Here is a 20,217-nt window from a genome sequence, read left to right on the forward strand (position 1 = left end):
CACCATCGTGATTATCTGGGTCGTGAAGATCTTTTTTTGTACAGTTCTTCTGTGTATTCTTGCCACCTCTTCTTAATATCTTCTGCTTCTGTTAGGTCCATACCATTTCTGTCCTTTATCGAGCCCATCTTTGCATGAAATGTTCCTTTGGTATCTCTAATTTTCTTGAAGAGATCTCTAGTCTTCCCCATTCTGCTGGGGGGACCACGACATCTTAAAAAAAAGCCTGGTGCCCACCAGGGGCTCTCAGAGTCACGGGAAGGATGCTGACAACGTCAGCTTGCGAAAGACACACCATTGCCTGTCCCGTGAGGCCTCGGCTGTACGTGCGTGTGCTAAGTCACTTCAGTCGTGTCCGACTCTGTGCAACCCCGTGGACGGTAGCCCGCCAGGCTCCTCTGTCCGTGGGGTTTTCCAGGCAAGAATACTGGAGTGGGTTGCCGTGCCCTCCTCCAGGGGATCTTCTCAACCCAGGGATCAAACCCGTGTCTCTTACATCTCCTGCATTGGCAGGCGGGTTCTTTCCCACTAGCGCCACCTGGGAAGCCCCCAGCTGTACATACGAAAAACACGCAAACCTAAATGGGATTGGCATGGGGGGGGGTCTGGAAAAAAAAGGAAGAAGGCACGTGATGGCCATCAGCGGGTGTTTTTGCCTGGCGTGACCACAAGTTGCTTTTATCTCCTTTACTTTCCTCTGCATTTTGTATGAAAGAGGGTATTTAACAATCAGAGGGCAAAGAGAAACAGCAAGATTATTTAAAACTTAGAAAACTAGTCGGGGAATATGCCAAATACCTCCTTTGATTATTTCTTAATATGCTCATAAGAGATAATTTTCTTCTTTATTCCATTTCTTCTCTTTTTTTGCCCCTCTATTATTTTTGACAAATAAATATGTTACTTTCAAGACCACAAAAAAAAGTCAAAAGAAATGAACCGTCCGGTCTCTTGACATGAAGGACATGCGGCCACCAGAGGGCGGTATCCACAGGCAAAGAGGAAAAGCCTCCTTCTCTGGGGCTGGGGGCCGGCGGCTTCCTCCAGCCTGGAGCAGAGTAGCAGGGCTGCTGGACCTCCGCTGGGCTGGAATGGGCGGCAGAGGGGTCAGCTGAGACAAGGGGGTCCAGGCTGACCTGTCAGACCCTCCTCCCCAGTCAGGGCCCTGGGCCAGCAGTCGCAGTAAATGAGGAACTGACAAAAACTCTCCTGCTCTGCATGCTGGTATCTTGGGTGATCAGCAGGCCTGGCAAGTCCTCCCGTCTACCTGGAGTGTGTCAGGCCTCTCTGAGCACAGGTCCCCCAGGCGTGGATGGCAGCGTAGCCGCCCCATCTCATGGGGCCGCGGGGGCGGCTGAGCCCACGTGAAGCACGGAGCGCGGTGCTGAGGCTCAGCACAGGCCCGTGCCCGGATCACACGAGCAGCCAGCCCTCACCATGGCGGCTGCAATCTTTCGGAACTGCCTGAGGCTTCCGGCTGCCATCCAGCAGCTGTAGGCTGGGAACTCCCCAAACCAAGATGATTCAGAGGAGCCTCAGCCTTCCCATCTGACAAATGGGCTCGGGGCCAAGGGGAGCCTTGTGTAATAAATGCTGGGCACGCAGGGGAACCATCTACAAACGGGGCAAGAGAACCGGGGGCCGAGGTGTTCCTCTGTGAAGGGAAATCTCCACGAACTGCCAAGGACGTTCTGTGCCCTGGGCCGTGTAGGGGTCCAGGGTCTTAACTGCAGTGTGGCAGAGAAAGGCAGAAGGCATTGAAGGCAGTGAGGAGGCAGAGCAGAGCCAGGGAGAGTGAGGCGAGGAGGAGGACTTGGCCGTGGCACCCCAGCCTGCTCTCAGGCTGAGCCTGTGTGCCCAGGGGCACATGCCCCCGCCCCGAGCCTCGGTTTCCTCATCTGGTCCCTGTCTTGTGGGGCCACTGTGAGGGATGGGCCGGCCCCTGGGGCTTGTGCGCCGCAGGCGGGGTGGGGCTGGTACTCACTGATCTTGCAGGGAGGGGTCACTTCCAGGCACTCCTTGTGCGCCCCAACGCCACACTTGGTGCAGAGGTAACCCTGGTAGAAAGTACCCCTGTGCCAGGGGAGGGCGGGAGGTGAGGTGAGCCCCAACCCGCCTGGCCTTCTGCTCCCCCCGAGCAGCCAGCCCAGCCCCAGAGCCCCCAGGACCCCCGCCCAAACGCACAGCCTGGTGCCGGCCCTCCCCTTGGATGATCCTGGCCTGGCTCTGCAGCTCCTGTGACGGACCCCCAGGGACAACCTCCTCCCCTCCCCGCTGGATCCCAAGCACCGAGGGCCGGCCGGGCCCACACAGACGGGCCACTCCCCCGGATCTCTGGGGCCCAGCGCAGCGCTGGCCTAGGGGCGCTGGGCGGTGAGAATGCAGGACGGGGCAGCCCCAGGCGCCCTCGGGGGCTGGGAGCGGGCAGGGCAGGGCCCCCACCTGAGGAACATGCGGCAGGCTTTGCAGTTGGTGGTCTTGTCGAACGTGTACATCTGGAAGCTGTGGTGGTTGGCGTTGGCCTTGTCGGGCTTGATGTTTGACCTGGAGGGAGGGAGAGCGGGTGCCAGGTTCCCTGAGCCCCACTGACACGGGAGCCCCCGAATCAGCCGGGCTCAGGACGCGGCTGGGGGCAGGGGGCCAGGAGGCAGAGCCGGGCGCTGCCAGAACTCCCAGGCCTACCCGGGGACCCTGATGCCCCGGGGAGGGTGGGGTCCAAGTGGAGGCTTTTGAGAAGTTTCTGAGGGTGACAGTGAAGGGCTATCTCTGGACAAGGCTTGGGTGTGGCCAGGGCAACCCCTCGTCACGACTCAGCAAACCCTCTAAGAATGTCACTGGGTGCGAGCCCGAGATGGAAAAATCTAAATGAATCGTGAGCTCACAGGGGGTCACCTCAAATGTCACGGGGGCTGCACCCGTGTCTGCAATTCACCAGAGCGAGTCCACCAGCAGATGCTCCAGGACAGGGCGGAGGGTGGGGAGGGGGCTCCAGGACAGGGCCTGGGGGGGGGGGGGGGAGGGGATTCTAGGACAGAGCGGGGAGGGGAGGGGAGGGGGGAAGGCGGCTCTAGGAAAGGGCGGGGAGAGGGCAGGGGGACAGCGTGTGACAGAGCAGCTCAAGGTGTGAACGCAGGAGCCCAGGCATTTACCACGATGTTTTTGGATAAACACTTGAAGTTTTTCACAATAGAATATGGGGAGAAAATTACAGCCCCTGGAAGCCGCGGGACTCACCGCCTGCCTGCCACCTCCTCTGACGTGCCTCACGTGGGACCCTGTTTGAGCCTCCCAATAACCCCAGAACCAACATCACCCTTCCACCAGGAGGGGAGGCGAGTGCACCTGCCCGGAGGCCCCAGGCCCAGCCGCCCAGGCCTCAAGGTGTGATGTGGCCGGGGACCCCTGTGACCAGCTTTCTCTGTGGGACAACTGGGGCTCCTCCTGGATTTCACAGACAAATGGTTCTGGGGCTTTCCTCAAAGGTGACCATCCGCAGCCTGGAAGGCCCCAAGGACCCAGGTCACCATGAGTCCGTCTTGCATCATGGCCGTTCCTGGCCACTCGCTGCCCAGCCAGACAGGTGTGGGAGGCTCGGCTCCGGGGGCTCTGGCTGCTGGTAGATTAAGGATCAAGAATGCCACCAGGGGGAGGGGACTGGCTTCACCCAGGGCGACAGAGACAGGCTGAGCCTCCGGTCACTTGAAGGACCTCTCGTCTGAGGAGCCCACACGGGGCCGGCCACCCGCACACCCCTGCTGTGGCAGACTCACATGGCCATCTCAAACTGCTCCATCCACTTCCTCTTCATGTCCTCTGTCTTGCAAAAAAACTGGAAGCCTTGCTTGCCTTGCAGGTGAATGAGATAGAAGCCGTAGGACCACTGTGGGGAGACGGTAGCATGCTTGAAACAGGCGCGGGCATGCACGCACGTGCCCTCTAACGAGATGTCCCGGGGCCCCTCCAGGATGGCGGCCCACCCACTTCCACTCCCTAAATGTGATGCCAGAAAAACTCACTGGTCTGAAGTAAAACAACAGAAAACACACAATAAAAGGCAGAGGCGGCCATGGGCCACGGGAGCAAAGCCGGCCCAGCCTGCCCAGCCCTTGGCCACCACCAGGCCGGGCCAGCGCTCGGGGCCTCCGGAGGGAACCAGGAAGAAGAATTTGGGAAATATGAGCCCATTTGTGTCAGAAAAGCTAGAGGGGAAAAGGAAAAGAGAGCAAGACGGAAAGAAAAAAGAGAAGACGGCAGAGAGGAGACAAAACCCCCCAGCTCTGAAAGCACCCCGTCCTCAACCTCCAGGGACCGGAGTGCGGGGGGCAGGGGGCGTCACTTCACACCCTCAACTGCAGACAGATCTGTGATCACCAACACATGTCATCTCATAAGCCAGAGGCCAAGGTGAGGCCGAGGGAATGCCATGAGCTCGCCTGGCTCAGGCCCACCCTGAGCCCCCAGATGCATCCTGAGCCCTCAGACCCCACCCCTGGGGCCCCCAGACCTCACTCCTGTAGTCCCCAGATCCCACCTGGAGCCCCAGACCCCACGCCCAGAACCCCAAACCCCACCCAGAGCCCCCAGACCCCACTCCCGGAGCCCCTAGACCCACCCTTGGAGCCCCCAGACCCCACCCCCAGAGCCCCCAGGCCCCACTCCCGGAGCCCCTAGACCCACCCCTGGAGCCCCCAAACCCCACCCAGAGCCCCCAGACCCCACTCCCGGAGCCCCCAGACCCACCCCTGGAGCCCCCAGGCCCCACCCAGAGCCCCCAGACCCCACTCCCGGAGCCCCCAGGCCCCACCCCCGGAGCCCCCAGACCCCACTCCCGGAGCCCCCAGACCCCACTCCCGGAGCCCCCAGGCCCCACCCCTGGCTCAGGGAAGAGCTGTCAGCAGCAGGCCCAGATGCACGAAGGCAGTGAGCAGCAGGCTGCCGGGGGCTTACCATCTTCCCGTGAGACTAGGCAGCATGAGGAGAAGAAAGGAAAAGGGGAGATGAGGTAATCAAGGAGCCTGGCCCAGCCCCGCGTCGGTGACCACAGCTCAGGACACAGCCCACACCAAGTGCCCTGCGACGGGGCAGCCAGGGCAAGGCCCTCCTCCCAGAGGGGAAGGTGACAAGCTGCACTCAGGGCACGTAGTGGGGTGCATCCTCAGCCCTGAGCCTGGGAGGAGCTACTGCTTTCTACTTCTAAGCTTGAGAGTCCAGGCTCTTTAGCACTTTGGTTCCCTGCACCCCCCACCCAGCCCAGGGCTGCACCTGCTAGGTGCTCAGCAGAAGCTTCGGCAGAGCAGCCCTGAACCAGACAGGAGTCATGGCCCCAACCCCAGCAGTCATGGCTCCTCTTCCTCAGTCATGGCCCCGCCGTCACCCGTCATGATCCCGCCTTCATCCCTCATGGCCCCTCCTCCATCAGTCGTGGCCCCACCCCCAGCGGTCATGGCTCCTCCTTCATCCATCATGGTCCCGCTTTCATCCCTCATGACCCCGCCTTCATCAGTTATGGCCCCGCCTTCATTCCTCATGGCTCCACCCCCAGCGGTCATGGCCTCTCCTTCATCAGTCATGGTCCTGCCTTCATCCCTCATGGACCCACCTTCACAGTCATGGCCCCTCCCCCAGCAGTCATGGCCCCTCCTTCATCCATCATGGTCCCGCCTTCATCCTTCATGGCCCCTCCCCCAAAGTCATGGCCCCTCCCCAGCAGTCATGGCCCCGCCTTCATTCTTCATGGCTCCACCCCCAGCGGTCATGGCCCCTCCTTCATTAGTCATGGCCCCGCCTTCATCCATCATGGCTCCGCCTTCATTCCTCGTGGCCCCGCCTTCATCAGTCATGGCCCCTCCCCCAAAAGTCATGGCCCCTCCTCAGCAGTCATGGCTCCGCCTTCATCAGTCATGCCCTTCCTGCACCAGCCCACAGCCCCGTGTCTGGACATCAGAGTCTGACAAGCCATAGGAAGACCCATCCAGAGCTTTCGTCCAAAGTGGGAGGCCTGGGGAGGGGCAGCAGTGTCTCTTGCTGAACGGGCACAGGGGCTGGAGCCAGGCCGCCAATGTCTAAGGCTGGACTCTACCAGAGGCCTCGGGCAGGGCCCCCACTCAGTGTCCTCACTGGGGAGCTGGGATCTGGATTTGGGGCCCCCGCCCCAACCCCAGGAAAGACTCAGACGAGAGGCCAGGGAGGTGCTGGGCCTGACAGAGCGGCTAGAGGCCGGCCCGCCCACCAACCACCCTGTGTCCGGCCACCCCACGATGCCTCCCTCAGCGGGGTCAGCACCTGCCCCCGGCCCAGCCCAGCGGGGCCCACCTTCTTGACGTCCTTGTTGTTCATGGGGTCGTCGGTCATCTTGTGGAAGAGCAGCTCTATGATCTCCTTCAGCTCGTAGCTGTAGCCCCTCCTCTTGCAGACAATGACCACCTTGTCAAACAGGAACAGGTACCTGCCCGGCAGCACGGCCCGGGACCCATCAGCTTGGCCAGCTGGGCTCTGAGGTCACGTGACAGCCAGGGGCGCCTGGGTGGGTGGCAGGAGGGCTATTCCCTCCCCGAGCCTGAGCCTGCACCCCTGGCTAACTCTGACCCCTCAGCCAGGCCTCAGCTGCCCAGATACACCTCCTCCAGGAAGTCCACCTACACCTCTTCCAGGAAGCCCACCTAGGCTCCTGCCCCAGAGGCCCGAGGTGCTTATGGGCTCCTCTGCCCCTCAAGCTGGCCTTCCTCGCAGCGCTGGCCTCCGACAGTCACTCCCACTGACATGTGCATTGCACACTGGACTGGGAGCCCTGTGGAGGCAGGGCTCATATCTGCTGTGACCCCGGCCACGGTCCCAGGCCTGGGACATGGCAGGTATGAGCGGAAGGCTGAACACACTAGGGCTGCGCCAGCTCACAGGGGCTTTCCTGTGCCCCGCCCGGCACTCCTGACCGTCCCTTTGGCAGAGAACTCACACAGCCGCCCCTAGGAGCCTCTGGCTGGCCCCCACCCCCATGCAGTGCCAGCCACGGGCAGGGCAGCCAGTGGCTGTTGCTCTCAGAGAAGGAAGAAAGCAATTAGAATGGAGCAACCAGAAGCTGAATTCACAGGAAAAGCTGTTTCCAGACCTGCGAGGGCGTGGGGTGCCCCTGGGGCGGGGCGTCTGACTCGGGGTGCGCCAGCCCGGGGCCCGCTCCGCTCACCTGTCTTGCTTAGTGTGGTTGACTATGGACCGGACCTTCAGCTCCCCGTCGATCTTCGGTCTCCCGAATTCCTCCAGTTTCACTTGCTGGGAAAGAAAGGAGAAGGCCGTGAGCCCGGGAGCCAGAGCGCGTTCCCTACGTGGAGAGAAACGCAGGTGGGCACATGCCCGGGGCGGCCGTTTCCCACGGATACCGAAGGTGGGGGCCGTGGGAGACCAGCCCTGTGGTTCCTGGCTGCTGCTGAGGATGGAGCGGGGAGGGGAGGCTGGGGAGGAACCGGGCCTGAGGCCCCCACTCTGGACTCCCCCCAGCTCTGCGGCAACAAAGGGCGATTGATAGGGGGCTCACGGTAACAGGCTGCTGTTGTGTGGCGCCCGAGTGGAAACCTGGTGAGGAAAGCCAGACGCCCAACCCGGAGAAACCGAATCAAAAAGAGAACAAACAGCGCTTATCAGACGGAGGGCGGGCGGGGCGCGGGGGTCCTGCCTGTGGTTCACTTGCCACAGGAAAAGCCTCCGAGTCACAACCCTCTCTCTGGTTTGCAGGGATTTCAGTTTCGTTTTCCGCCTGGTTTGTACCTCTTGCTCTGCTTTGAGTCATAAGAGACCGCTCTGGACAGGTTGCCCTGCGCCCATCTACGCCGACAGATAAAGGAGGGGATGCTGCAAAGTGCTCTGGGGCCAGCTCGCCCAGAGTTACGATGCAGGCTCTCAAGATCTTCTTTCAGAGTTTTCTGTTTTCCAGAAGCTTCCAGAGCACGACTGAGCGTGCATCGTGGGGGCTTCCCTGGTGGCTCAGTGGTAAAGAATCCACCGCTCATGCAGGAGACAAGGGTTCGATCCCTGGTCCGGGAAGATCCCACATGCTTCGGAGCAACTAAGCCCGTGTTCCACAACCACTGAGCCTGTGCTCCAGAGCCCAGGAATTGCAGCTGCTGCTGTCCTCAAGCCCCAGGGCCCGTGCCCCAAAACAAGAGAAGCCACCCCAGTGAGAAACCCCTGCACCTTAACTAGAGAGTAGCCCCCGTTCACCACAACCAGAGAAAGCCTGTGCAGCAAGCCAAGAGCTGGCACAGCCAAAAATAAAAAATAAATAAAATTTTAAAAGAAAATAAAAAAGCGCAGCATTGGTGTCACGCAGGGTGGGACCAACACCCTGATCAGTGACGCAGAGACCTCAGGCCTCATCTCCAAAGTGCAGGCAGACAGGCACTAGGTCCACCTGCTCGGACGGGGTCCAGGGAAAACCGCACACCTGCTCACCTGCTGTTTAATCTTTGCTATTTAATGAGCAAGAACCGCCCGTACGTGAAAACTTAAAAATAAAAGTCGTTGCATGACAAGAGTAGTGCCCGTCCATCCATCGAAAACATCTGACACTCAGAGGGGATGACGGACAGGCCAGGCCACTGGCACCACCGCCAACAGCCTGGCACAGTCGCCCTTGACCTCCTCTGCCCTCTGACAGGAGAGAAAAATCAGTCGAGTCATAACGCTGTCTGGTAACTTCTGTTTTCTTTGCGGTATGACACCTGGTTTTCACACCCCATGTCTGTACGGGCAGTCCCGTCTGGGCTCTTCTGACCCTGGTGGGGTAGCCCGGGGATCTGTCCTAGACAGCGACTCCCCGAGACCCTGTACGTTCAGGGACCAGGAGGTGAAAATGTGTGCAAACCAGTGGTTTGTGGCCAGGGTGATTCTGCAGCCAGGGGCATCTGGCGACGTCTGGAGGTGTGTGTGGCGGTCATTCACTTGGGCCCCCAAAGCAGGGGGTGCTACCGGCATCGGGTGGACAGAGACCAGGGGTGCAGCCCACCACCCTATGATGCACAGAGGCACAGACGCCCCCACCACGAGCGGCCGGCTGCAGGCATCGGCAGTGCCGAGACGGAGAAACCCCGGCTAAACGTCCCGCAGACTGCGCGAGGCCGGCGCTCGCGGACACGGTGGGGGCGGGGGGAACACCGGCCTGCTTGCTGGGATGGCCCGTCTCCCCTCCCTGCAGGACAGCATGCTTCACCCAGCACCCGAGGCTGAGCCTCTGACCCGGGGATCAGGCCCCATGAGGCGTCACCCTGCTAGAGGCCAAGGTGGTGAGAAGAATCCAGGGCAGCTCCCGGACAGAGTGACCAAAGCCTCTCCACTGTCCCTCCCAGGGATCGTAGATGGGGGTGGCCAAGGGGCCCGGACCAAGAGGAGCCACAGCCCCCAGAAACCGCATCCTCCCTTTGGACCCAAGAGAGTCCTGGTCCAGGCCAGGCAGGAAGGGCAGGGCAGTCACGAGTGTCCTTCACCTCAGGCCCCGCCCCTCAGCCAGCGGCCACCTTTGCCACAGGGCACTTGGGCCAGCCAGGGTGCGCAGCCCAGCAGTTCAAGGTCACTCAGCTCCAGAAGCTGCTCGCCTCTCTCGGCGGGCAGCACGGGGCACGGCTGCACCTGCCTCCATGACCCCGATGGACAGTGTCCAGTCACCCTTGCGCTTAATTCAGTGTCAGGATTGTGAAAGTAATGTTTAGAAGTGATATCTATATCTACAGAGAGAGAGACGGTCGCAATTATCTCCACGCTTTGGGCAGTCAACTCACCAAGTTTTCTATAGAGCTCTGAAATTCGCTGATTTTCTTCAGGGTCTCTTTGTCCCGTTTAACTTCGTTTATGTACATGGCCAAGTCCTGGGGCACAACAGAGGTGGGGAGTGGGTTAGCAGGCCCATGCCGGGTGCTGTCCGAGGGCCGGACGTTCCCAGAGCACCGTCTCCTGTTCCCAGAGGAGACTGGGCCTCGAAGTGATGCGGTGTGAGAAGCATCACCCACTTGACAAATGAGTAAGATCAGAAAGGTGCAGCCCATCGGCGGGCCGCAAAACCCCCCATAGACCAGAGTGGCTCCTTTCTAACGTCACTCGGCCCTTTCTTGGTCTGAGAGGAAGAGAGCAGCCAAGGAGACTTGGGCCAGCCCGCTCCTTGTGGAGCGAGGGCAGCCCTGGGCCCGGCCGTCCGCGCGCTGCAGCCTCCCAGCGGTCCCCAGGGGGCACTGCCTGCTGCTCTCCAGCAGGCCGAGGGGGCAGGCACCCAGAGCCTGGGCTGGGGCCCAGGAGGCGGGCAGTGGGGGGGTAGGCGGCAAGAGCCTACTTCAGGCTCCCCTCCAGTGGCCCCTGCCCCAGAAGCCCACCGGCAGGGCAGGTTCCGAGACCCGAAGGCAGGACAGTGAACCGTCCAGCCCCCGCGGCCTCCATGGCCCCCACGGCCTGGAGCAAGGCTCTCCAGGAGGACAGGCTGCTAAGAGGACCTCTTGACACAGGCCGCCCAGCCGTGGGGCGCAGAAGCCAGCAAAGGGCCGGGCCTCCCGGGAACACAGCTTTGTAAAGACGGAGAATGCGCACGGCACTGCCCGGTGACCGGGGCCAAGTTCAGCCCCAGCCAACGCACAGGTGAGAAAGGACGGAGCCCCTGCGGGAGCCTGCCCGGAAGGCGGGTGCATCAGAGGCCAGGCACCACAGGCGGTGGGAGCCACGGGCTGGCTCTGAGTGGGTAGGGACGGAGCCGGGCTCTCCTTTCAGTGCGGAGCTGCTCAGCGGCTTCTGTGGACGGAGTGGGCAGGGGAGAGGCAGCGTGGCTGGGGGTGGGGGGGGGGGCATTTCAGAAGCAGCTGCCACAGGGCTGGACAGAGGGAACCATGGGGCCAGGCAGCCCAGAACCAAGTCCGCTACCTGGATTCTGCTGACGGCAGCGGTGGACAGTCAGAGAGGTAGGAGAGGAGGAACGGAGCCTCAGGGGAGTTGCTGCGGGCCCCCCTGCACACACACACGGTCCCTCTGCCCTTGGTGGGTCTCATCCACCATCCTGCCCCGTCCTGTGTCTCCTGCCACCCCAGGAAAATCTACGTCTCCGGTCACAGAGGGCAGGTTGTTTGTTAGCCCAGGTCCAGTCCAAGACGGCAGGCCCGGCTCGGAAAGCCCTGTCTGCCCAGCCTCTCCCCTGCCTCGGTGACCCACCTGCATGGCCTCCAGCGCTTCTTTGAGCTGCTGCCTCTCCGGCCGGTCGGTGGAATGGCTCAGAAGTTCCTGGAGGGGCGGAGGGCACCGGGTCACCACCCAGGGCCTGGGCCCGCCCCCCACCCAGCGCCAGGTGTGCACAGGGAGCCAGCCCCCCGCCCCCGGACAAGGCCCCCGCGCACCCTCCCCCAGGCTCTGGTCTGACTGCCCAACTCCAGACCGATGGCAAGTCCACCCCAGGGGACACATGGCGTTGAGGCGAGCTGTCCCCAACTCTCATGGATAAAGAGAGGGACATTAAGATAGCACAAAGCCAGGAGCTGAGCAGAAAGGGGAGCTGAGGACTCACTGAGGAGCCTCGCCCTGCACCTCGCGGAGACCGCCGTCCCCCCAGCAGCCTGTCTGTCCCGAAGGGCCTCCCGTTCTCCTGACTACAGGAAGGTCACGGGCTGGGTTAAGAGTCCAGCCCCCGGAGCTCTTACTTCTGGCCTGAGGATGCTTTTCTGTCTCCCGTTTCATTTTCTCTTACTGATCCGAATCATAATGTTCCCTGTGTATTAACTAACAAATACTCGTAATACATATAAATTACTGCATAGCTCCTGATACTTATCTTACAGTTTTTTTTTTTTTTTTTTTTGGCTTGCTCCTCTTGGCATGTAGGCTCTTAGTTCCCCGACAAGGGATCAAACCCCCGGGCCCCCTGCACTGCGAGTGAGCAGTCTTAACCACCAGACCACCAGGGAAGTCCCTGTTTTACAGCTTCTGGGCAGTAGGCATGGACTGTTTTCCGCTGCTTGTTCGTCTGTCAGTCTGGCCCATCTGCGGGCTCCACCGCACACCCTGGGCTCTGTGGGCCCTGGCCCGCTCCGGCCTGTCTCACCTTGAGGAGCAGGTGGTATTTGAGTACCCTCTGCATGGGGACCACCAGCAGGTCCTGCAGCTTGAACTTCCCGTCCTGGACCTTCAGGGTGCATTCCTGGGTGCCGGGGGAGCAGCAAGTGGATTTAGAGCATCCTTGCTCAGGGATGCCAGACCTCAGCTCCCCCACCTCCCAGCTTGGGGAGGAGGGCAGATCCAAGCCCTGAACGACAGCCTGGGTGTCCAGTGCATCTCTGGTCAGGCTCCTAGACACCCTCCCCACACCCACTGTGTGCAGAGGGCAAGGGGCCTGCCGCCCCTCACAGCCTCAGGGTCTGCAGTGGCCACCTGGAGGTGGATTCCGAGCGACCCCTGCCCTGGGATCTACCCGAGATGCTCAGGGGAGCCAGCTCACACTAAGGGGGGACCACCCTCAGGAATGAGGGCTCCCAGGGGCTGCATGGATACACAGGGGCATCAGGCCTCTCTAAGGGGCGTGTCACCTCCCAACACTGCGGGAGAAAGGGGACATGCCACCAGGATTCACCCTGGAAAACATCCGAGCAGCCAGATACAACCCGGGAAGCCCCGTCTCTGTGAACCGCCTGCTGCCCAAAGGAGGCAGGAGCCTGGAGAGGAGCTCACGTCGGGGGCTCAAGGCGGGTGAGACTTGCAGGGCTGGGAGACTCCACGGCTCCCAGCAAACGTCCATCACCTGGGGCCCCTCAGGGTCCAAACAGACCAGGGTCAGGGATCAGTTGTAGCCCCCCACTAAGCCAGGTCTGGTCCTGGGGCCCTGCCACAGCTGCACCCAGGGGACTCAGGCTGGGCCGGGGCCTGGGACGGTGACCTCCCCTGCCCACTCTCAACCCGCAACAAAAGGCAAAGGAAACACTCATCGGCCAAAAACATCTACAAACACGTCATGTCGCTGCCCCATCCCCACCTTTCCAGGAAACGGGCAAGAGGCCAGGGATGGGCAGGCCCAGGCGGGAAGCCCCCAGTACCTCGACTTTCTGTCTGAAGTCCTCCCTGCTGGCCAGGAGCTGGTTCAGTGTGTTCTGGGCGTGCTCCATGTGACTGCAGTACTCCCCGTAGATCAGGAGCCTGGGCGGTGGGCGCACGCGCGCACACACACACACACACAGAGACACAGAGACACACACACACACACAGACACACACAGACACACACACAGACACACACACAGACACACACACACACACAGAGACACAGAGACACACACACACACACAGACACACACACAGACACACACACACACAGAGACACATACAGAGACACACACACACACAGACACACACACACAGAGACACAGAGACACACACACACACACAGACACACACACACACAGACACACACAGACACACAGACACACACACACACACAGACACATACAGAGACACACACACACAGAGACACAGAGACACACACACAGACACACACACAGACACACACACACACAGACACAGAGACACACACAGAGTCACAGACACAAAGAGACACATACAGAGACACACACAGAGACACACACACACACTGGGTGTGAGTCTTCTGCTTTCATGACAAGCCACAGGTCTCTCCCCGCGACAGCCCCTCACGAGTTCTCTGCGTGAGGCTGTGTTCCCTCCCTTCCCTGCCCCGGAGCAGGGCTGCCAACCACGGGGAAACGGGCACCCGCCTTCCCCAGACCTTTCTACTCCAATGATTTGCTATTAAACTGAGAGCTTTCACGTGAAAGCTGATTAAGACCCATCATCTCTGGAAGCGATCAGGGGCTGGAGACCCAGAGATCTCTGTGCAAGCTGTGCCGGTCCGTAAGGCAGGGCTGCCCCACGTCGAGGGAAGGCTACGTGGGCAGCGAACGCCCTGCCCACAGCCCAGCGGGCACTGCCCACATTGCCGGGCACAGCTCCTCAGCAGCCCCGACTCCCCGGGCCCTGCAGACCTGCTCCTGAGCACCTGAAGCCTGGAGCCCCCGAGCGGCCAGCCTTGGGGAGCCCCCTTAACTTCCGCACTCCCTCGGCTCACTCAGCCTGAGGTTCTGGCAGACAAACTGTGTGGACAGCAGGTCCCAGCCCTGTTTTCCTCACCGCACGCCCCTCACATCAGCGAGTACAGCTGCAGACTTCCCCAGCCAGAAAACTTCTACTCATCCATCAAAACCCCGCCTTACCACTTCCTGCTCTGCGTCCCCACCCCTCCCCACCCCGTCCTCCAGCCTGGTGGGGTCCACAAAGGAGACGGGGCCCCCTGCCCGCCACCAGCTCTGAGCTCCAGGCACGGGTCTCCTTCCTCCCCGCGTGCCAGCATGCGGCCTGGAGCCCCGGCTGGCAAGGCCTGCACAAGGCCCTTACATACTCGGCTGTGAGTAGCCATGTTCATCCGTAAACAGGTGACAAGTGAAATCTGACCACGGCAAAGACCAAGGGACTACCCATGCCTGCTCTCAGGCTCACTTACACACCACATTTAGGCTCTGGGAGGTGATCAGACTCCTAAGGTCACCAGCAAGGGAGTGGCCGGGCCGGATCCCACGGCAAATCCAGAACCCACGTGGCTCCCGAGCCCAGTCTCCCCAGCCCCGTGGGGAGGCCTCTTCTGAGTCCAACAGCCAGCACCCCAGGGCCACCCCCACCCACTACCCAACTGCAGAGCAGAGCTGTGCTGCACACACCCCCCGCCTCCGACCACAGCTGGCCCCACTGAGATGGGAGGGGAGCTTCTCAGGGACTCAGCTGACTGGCCAAGATGCTCTGTCCTGGGTGGGACAGCGGTCCCCAAAGGCATGTCCACCAGGGGCCTCAGGATGTGACCCTGGAAACAGGGTCTCTGCAGATGTAATCACAGCCCACAGAGTCGCGGTCAGATCACACCAGACTAGGGTGGGCCCTGCATCTGAGGACAAGGTCCTTGTAAGAGAGGGAAGGACCCAGAGACACAGAAAGAAGCCGAGTGAGCATGGAGAACAGACTGGGGGCTGCGGCCACAAGACAACGACATCTGGGGCCCTCGGGCGCTGGAAGCATCAGGGAGGCCCCTCCCCGCAGCCTCCAGAGAGAGCAGGGCCCAACGAGACCGGTTTTGGACACTAGCCTCCAGGCCTGAGAGAGAATTAAACTTCTGATGTGTTAAGCCTCCGAGTTTGTGGGAATTTGTGGCAACAGCCCCTGGGACACTCATGCTGACCCCTTGGCCCTCCGTCCACATGACGCCGTCCGATCACCAGCCCCAGGCCAGGTTCCCTGGGCTGTGGAGTCTGGGGGCGGTTTGACTCTTCCTTGAAAATCCAGAGAAACCGACAGGATGTTCTGAGTCAGTTGGAGGAAGTCGGTGAAGGAAGTGAAGTCGATGGGCCTTCATTCGAACCATAAAAATCTACTGCTGTTGAGTGAAAGTCTCTGAAACGGGGAAGCAGAGCGATGCGGGCGGGGAGGGCTTCGTGGCTCACGGTCTCTCGGGGGCGCCAGGGACACCCGGGGAAGGCGGCCTTCTCTGACCCGGCCTGACGCACCCTCGCTGGACACTGCTCGGGACACGACGTCCGTCCCGGTGCAGGAGCGACCCGGAGGACCCGGCGCTCTTGTCAGGGAGGAAACAGACTGGTTTGTCTCTAACATGGCCTCCTCCTCCCTAACGTCTGTCCCCACTGACCGCGGCCAGAGCGTCAGAGCGTCCCCTGAGCGAGCGCCGTCATCTTTCCGGCCTCCCTTTCCTGAGCCGGCTGATGTCTGTCAGCGGCTCCATGTGGCTCTCCACCAGGGCTGTGCTGTTTACCCCGGAACGTTCGGTTGCAGCCTCATAAAGGGAAGCACGCAGGCGTCTCCCAGAAGGACTGACAGCCCAGTTCCTCGCTGCGTCACTTCGGCCTCAGCACACACGACCCCAAACGCTCAGGGCGTGGGACACGCTGAACCCCCGCACGCCCAAGCCCCAATCCCTCCCCCGCCCTAAGCTCCCCTATCTGGGAAGGGAGATGTGGAGAGACTCAAAAGTCTGGCCTTTCCAGCTGAGGGTCCAGGGCAGCCCTCCAGACAGGGCAGCCATGCGAACCCCTGTGGGGGCTCTAGGAGGGTACGAGAGGGCCGTCCCCATGCAGGACCACCCAACCTCGGGCTTTGAGATGAGAAGTCCCCAGAGACCCTGCCCCCATGAATGGAGATTACAGTCAGGGCGCAGCACCGTCCCCCTAACACTGCAGCCAGCAGAAGCCACGGGGCACGGAAGCCCTCACCCGCCCAGGACCCCTCTCCAGACACTCACGGAAACCCCCGGGGTCCTGGGCAGGGGGGACCTGCCTTTCTGAATGACATCCTCCTCGCAGCACTTATGCAAAGCCCCACAGGGAGTCCCTTCTAAAAGCCAGGACTCCTGCCCTCCCACCGGGCCACCAGCTCCCCGGGTCCCATCTGGCCCGAGCCTCTGACCCACCAGAAGTCGGGCTCTGGGCCGCTTTGGTCAGCCCCAGCAATAAATACAGACAGTCTGACTTTAATGTAAACCTCTCCTGAGAGCCTGTACCTCTGGGTGGGACATGTCTCTTTAGGCCCACGTGGTAAACAGGAGTATCTGCCTTGTCTAAGGATCAAGGCCACATTAATGGGAGTATAACCTCCAAAAAGAGGGAGGTGACTGTCCTCTGCCACTTGGCACTGGTCATACCACACTCAGATGCCACCCCATTCCTCATCCGTGATGAGCTGCCAGGATCTTGTCCCTTGAGTTCCTCAGTGGCTTTTCCTGCCCTCAGCTAAAAAATTCTGCATCCCTCTCTCAGCCTACAGGACCCTGTAGAACCTGGGATTGCTCCTGAGAGAGCCGCCTCTTCACCCCCTTCATTCCTGCTCCCCTGGCCTCTGCCAGTTTCCAGAACAGAGCTCCCGGCAGCTTCCCTTCAGTTTCTGCTGCCCACACGGCCTCGGGGTTGATCCTCTCCCACCCAGGTCCTCAGGGGCCCCACGGTCGGCTCCAAGTCCCTTCCCCATGTCCCCCTTCCCCTGCTCTCGTGCAGTCCGTAATAAGTCTTGTCTGTGGACTCATTCCCAGGGAGAGCTGAGCCAGCTCTGTTCACCATGATGTCCTTGGCCCAGAGTCTGAATGCCACACACAGCAGGCATTCCATAAATGCTCATGTGCTGCACACAGTAGGCACTCCATAAATGTTTGTGGAGTCAGTAAGTCAGCGAACATCAGCGAACATCAGGGTCATCACTGACTCAGAAATTGAAGGGAAGTGCCAGAAAAGGTGGACGCTGGGTGGACACAGCGATTCGGCCAATACATCTGATGACACGCAGCCAGTCCATCCCACAAAGGGACCCCAACAAAAGGACCCAGGTCCCCGAGGCCTTGCAGGGGGTGACGTCCGCAGAGCTCTTGGTACCAGGATACGCTCAGCTCACTGCCGTTCTCCAAGGTGGAAACATCCATCATGTCCCGAGGAAAGGAGGCCTGGGAGCGGGTCAGCCCGAGGTCGTGCGTGGAGGGGGGTGCTGGGTCTTGCTTATGGGCCAACTGGACCATGGGGGCCAGGCAGCCCTGGCACGGGGGATGAGGAGGGTCTCCAAGAGGGCACATATCCATCTATGCCTCGGCCACCTGCCCTTGAGCTGGGTTAACGGACCCAGAGTCCCGCTTCATCCATAGCCGCCCCCTGCTCAGCCAAGGCACAGCACGAATGAGGCGCTGTGCCCGCCATCCGGGCGAGGGTCAAGTCTGACAGCTCAAGTTAGCCAGCGGGGCACCATGACATGGGCTCATCTGGCACAGTGGGCTGCAGCCAGGTGAGAGGAGAACCTTGCTGGGGGCAGAGGGTGGGCTAGAGAGCTGGCCCGACCCCCGGTCTCCATCTGTGCGTCCTCGCCCGGGCCAGCCAGTGTGCCCACACCCACTGGTCCCCGGAGGAACCCTGTCCACTCCCCTCCCCTTGCACGTGCATTTACATGGGCACTGTTGCTCTCTCGTGGCTCCCGGGAGCCCCCAACTCTTGGCCCCTGAGAGAGCAGGCTCGAGGACCCTTGCCCGCTCAAGGGGGCACAGTGCCTTGCCTGGAGCTGGATGCACCTGGGGAGGCAACTTCAGGGGGTCCCAGGTGAAGGCACCCTGTGGTGGCCATCTGGGCAGGAGGGTTATAAGCAGAGCTGAGAGTCACCTGGCAGACGATGCAGGGGAGCCTCCTGCAGATGACGGTGACACGAACCCAGGGTCCCCACCAGCCCCTGGGGGGCCTTCTACAGCTCTCGGGACCCCTCCTCAGACCCCAGGAATGGGTATTTTTAACAAGCTCCCGTGGCTTCAATGAGCAGCCAGGTCTAAGCACCATGAAGGTAAAGCTCTGTGGGCTCCTCCTCCAAAGATTCCACGACGGACAGAAAGCAAGGCCCCGTCTCCTGGTGGATCTCCTGGGGTTTCAATGGCTAAAACCACTGTCTCCCGGGCCCCCCGCAGGGCCGGCCTCTCGCGAGCCCCCTTCACATCCCACATCACCTGGTTTCTTCCTCGTCAGCATCTCACCCTCGAGAGCCTGCGGCCGAGGTGTGAGGGAGGGAAGCAGGGGCCGAGATCTCTGCTGGGATGGCAGAGCCATCCTGACAGCTGCCCTCCGCACTCAGCCAGAAACTTCCAGAATCCCGATTCCACGTCCCCCCACCCCCGCCAGGCTCCAGCAGGCCATTCTTGAGAACAGAAGGCCACCTCCGCACCCCCTCCATCAGCTGGGGTGGCAAAACAGAGGCTTAAAGCAAAGAATCAAACAGATTCAGAGGCCACACGATAGCAGTGCAGAGACAAGGCGCCCGCACTGATTCCTAAAGCTGTAACTCTCCCCCGCCGGCAGTCTGGATCCCGGACCAGGGCTGTCACGTCGGGCACGTCAGGGGCACGAGGACCGCAGGACACTGCTGGGCTGGAGGCCGGGGCCTCTCTGCATCCAGACTCCGTCCAACCGCCCGGGTGGGACCCGGAGGGGAGAAGCCGCCTCGGGTCCTGATGAGGGCGTCTACACCCCCTCAGCCCCGTGGACACTTGTCCCGAGGCTGCAGATGCTCAGGCGGAACCCGGGCACCACTGGAAGGCCCAGGGCTCTGTGCTCTTGGACCCAGAACAACTGTCTCCCCAAGTTCAGGGCCGAAGCTGGTTTACGCCAGGATGGCCACGCATCCGCACCCACAGCTGCTGCTTGCACCCCTCCCGGCCACCTGGGGTCGGCCCCTCCACACGGCCGGCCGCCGCTGCCTTCACTGGCTGGGGACCAGGCCTGGCCTCTGGTCACTTGCACGGCACTGAGGGGCACAAACGCCATCCTCGCCCCTGACCAACTGATAAAGAACTCCAGGTGTGGCGTCCTGGCAAGGAAGCAGGCATGTGTCCTCCGCCCGGGGGACCCCGAGCCCCTGAAGCCCCTCCCTCAGGCCTGCAGAGGGGTTGGGGGGTTGGTTCGTACAGCAGCAGCGTCCAAGGGCCATGCCCACCAGGCTCAGAGCTGGAGTCCCCTGGCACTGGACCCCCGGGGGCCCACAGCACAGTGGGGAACCCTGACGGCAAGAGGGTCCCTATCCCCCCAGACCCCCAGGAAGAGAGGTGAAGGGGCTGCTAGGGCCCCGTGAGGCCCCCTCCCGTCCAGGCTGGGAGGGCAGTTTCCTCAGTTTACAAGTGAGGACAGGGCGGAAACGGAGACGCCCCCGAGGCCCTGTCCGCTCACCTCTCCTTGAAGTCCAGGAAGACCTTGGCCAGCGAGCTGCCGCCCGCCATCATGGACACGTCGATGGCCCTCAGGAAGCTGTGATGCACCTTGATCAGGTCCTGGGACGAAAAGCAACCGCGTGTGAACAGGCTCGGAGGGCGGGGCTGGGGGTGCAGAGGCTCTGCTCAGGCTCTCTCGGGGCTGCTGCTGGAGGGACGTCCACGTGCGGGCCGGGCGCTGGGTGCGCCGCCCCGGGTGCGATCCACTGCGAGGCTCTACAGCCGGCCACAGCCGTACCAGCCTGTCCAGACACCGCGGCCAACCCCAGGCAAGCCCTGGAGCCAGACCCCAGCCAGCATGCTCGTGACCCACCCGCTGGGTGAGGGAGCGAAGGGGTTCACAGGCTCTGAGGGTCGACTCTCCTCTGCGGAAGTGGGGCCCAGCCCCGGGGAAGTGTGCCCACTCCAGAGCAGAGGGGCAGCCAT

At 61.5% G+C, this 20,217-nt stretch overlaps 1 protein-coding gene across 4 annotated transcripts in view; it reads right to left on the minus strand.

Annotated features, from left to right (window-relative positions):
* Nucleotides 1-20,217, minus strand: part of VAV2 (vav guanine nucleotide exchange factor 2) — a 188,591-nt gene that overhangs the window by 19,326 nt on the left and 149,048 nt on the right. For all 4 annotated transcript variants that reach the window (XM_044926526.2, XM_044926527.2, XM_044926528.2 and 1 more), the window contains exons 8-17: nt 19,751-19,851; nt 13,041-13,140; nt 12,056-12,151; nt 11,173-11,241; nt 9,765-9,851; nt 7,181-7,266; nt 6,313-6,445; nt 3,771-3,880; nt 2,443-2,544; nt 1,985-2,073 (exon numbers count right to left, since the gene is read on the minus strand). In XM_044926526.2, the coding sequence (XP_044782461.2) occupies nt 1,985-2,073; nt 2,443-2,544; nt 3,771-3,880; nt 6,313-6,445; nt 7,181-7,266; nt 9,765-9,851; nt 11,173-11,241; nt 12,056-12,151; nt 13,041-13,140; nt 19,751-19,851 (973 nt within the window). The remainder of the gene's footprint in view (nt 1-1,984; nt 2,074-2,442; nt 2,545-3,770; nt 3,881-6,312; nt 6,446-7,180; nt 7,267-9,764; nt 9,852-11,172; nt 11,242-12,055; nt 12,152-13,040; nt 13,141-19,750; nt 19,852-20,217) is intronic.

The sequence above is a fragment of the Bubalus bubalis genome, chromosome 12 (genome assembly GCF_019923935.1).
Source record: "Bubalus bubalis isolate 160015118507 breed Murrah chromosome 12, NDDB_SH_1, whole genome shotgun sequence".
Taxonomy (NCBI): Eukaryota; Metazoa; Chordata; class Mammalia; order Artiodactyla; family Bovidae; genus Bubalus; species Bubalus bubalis.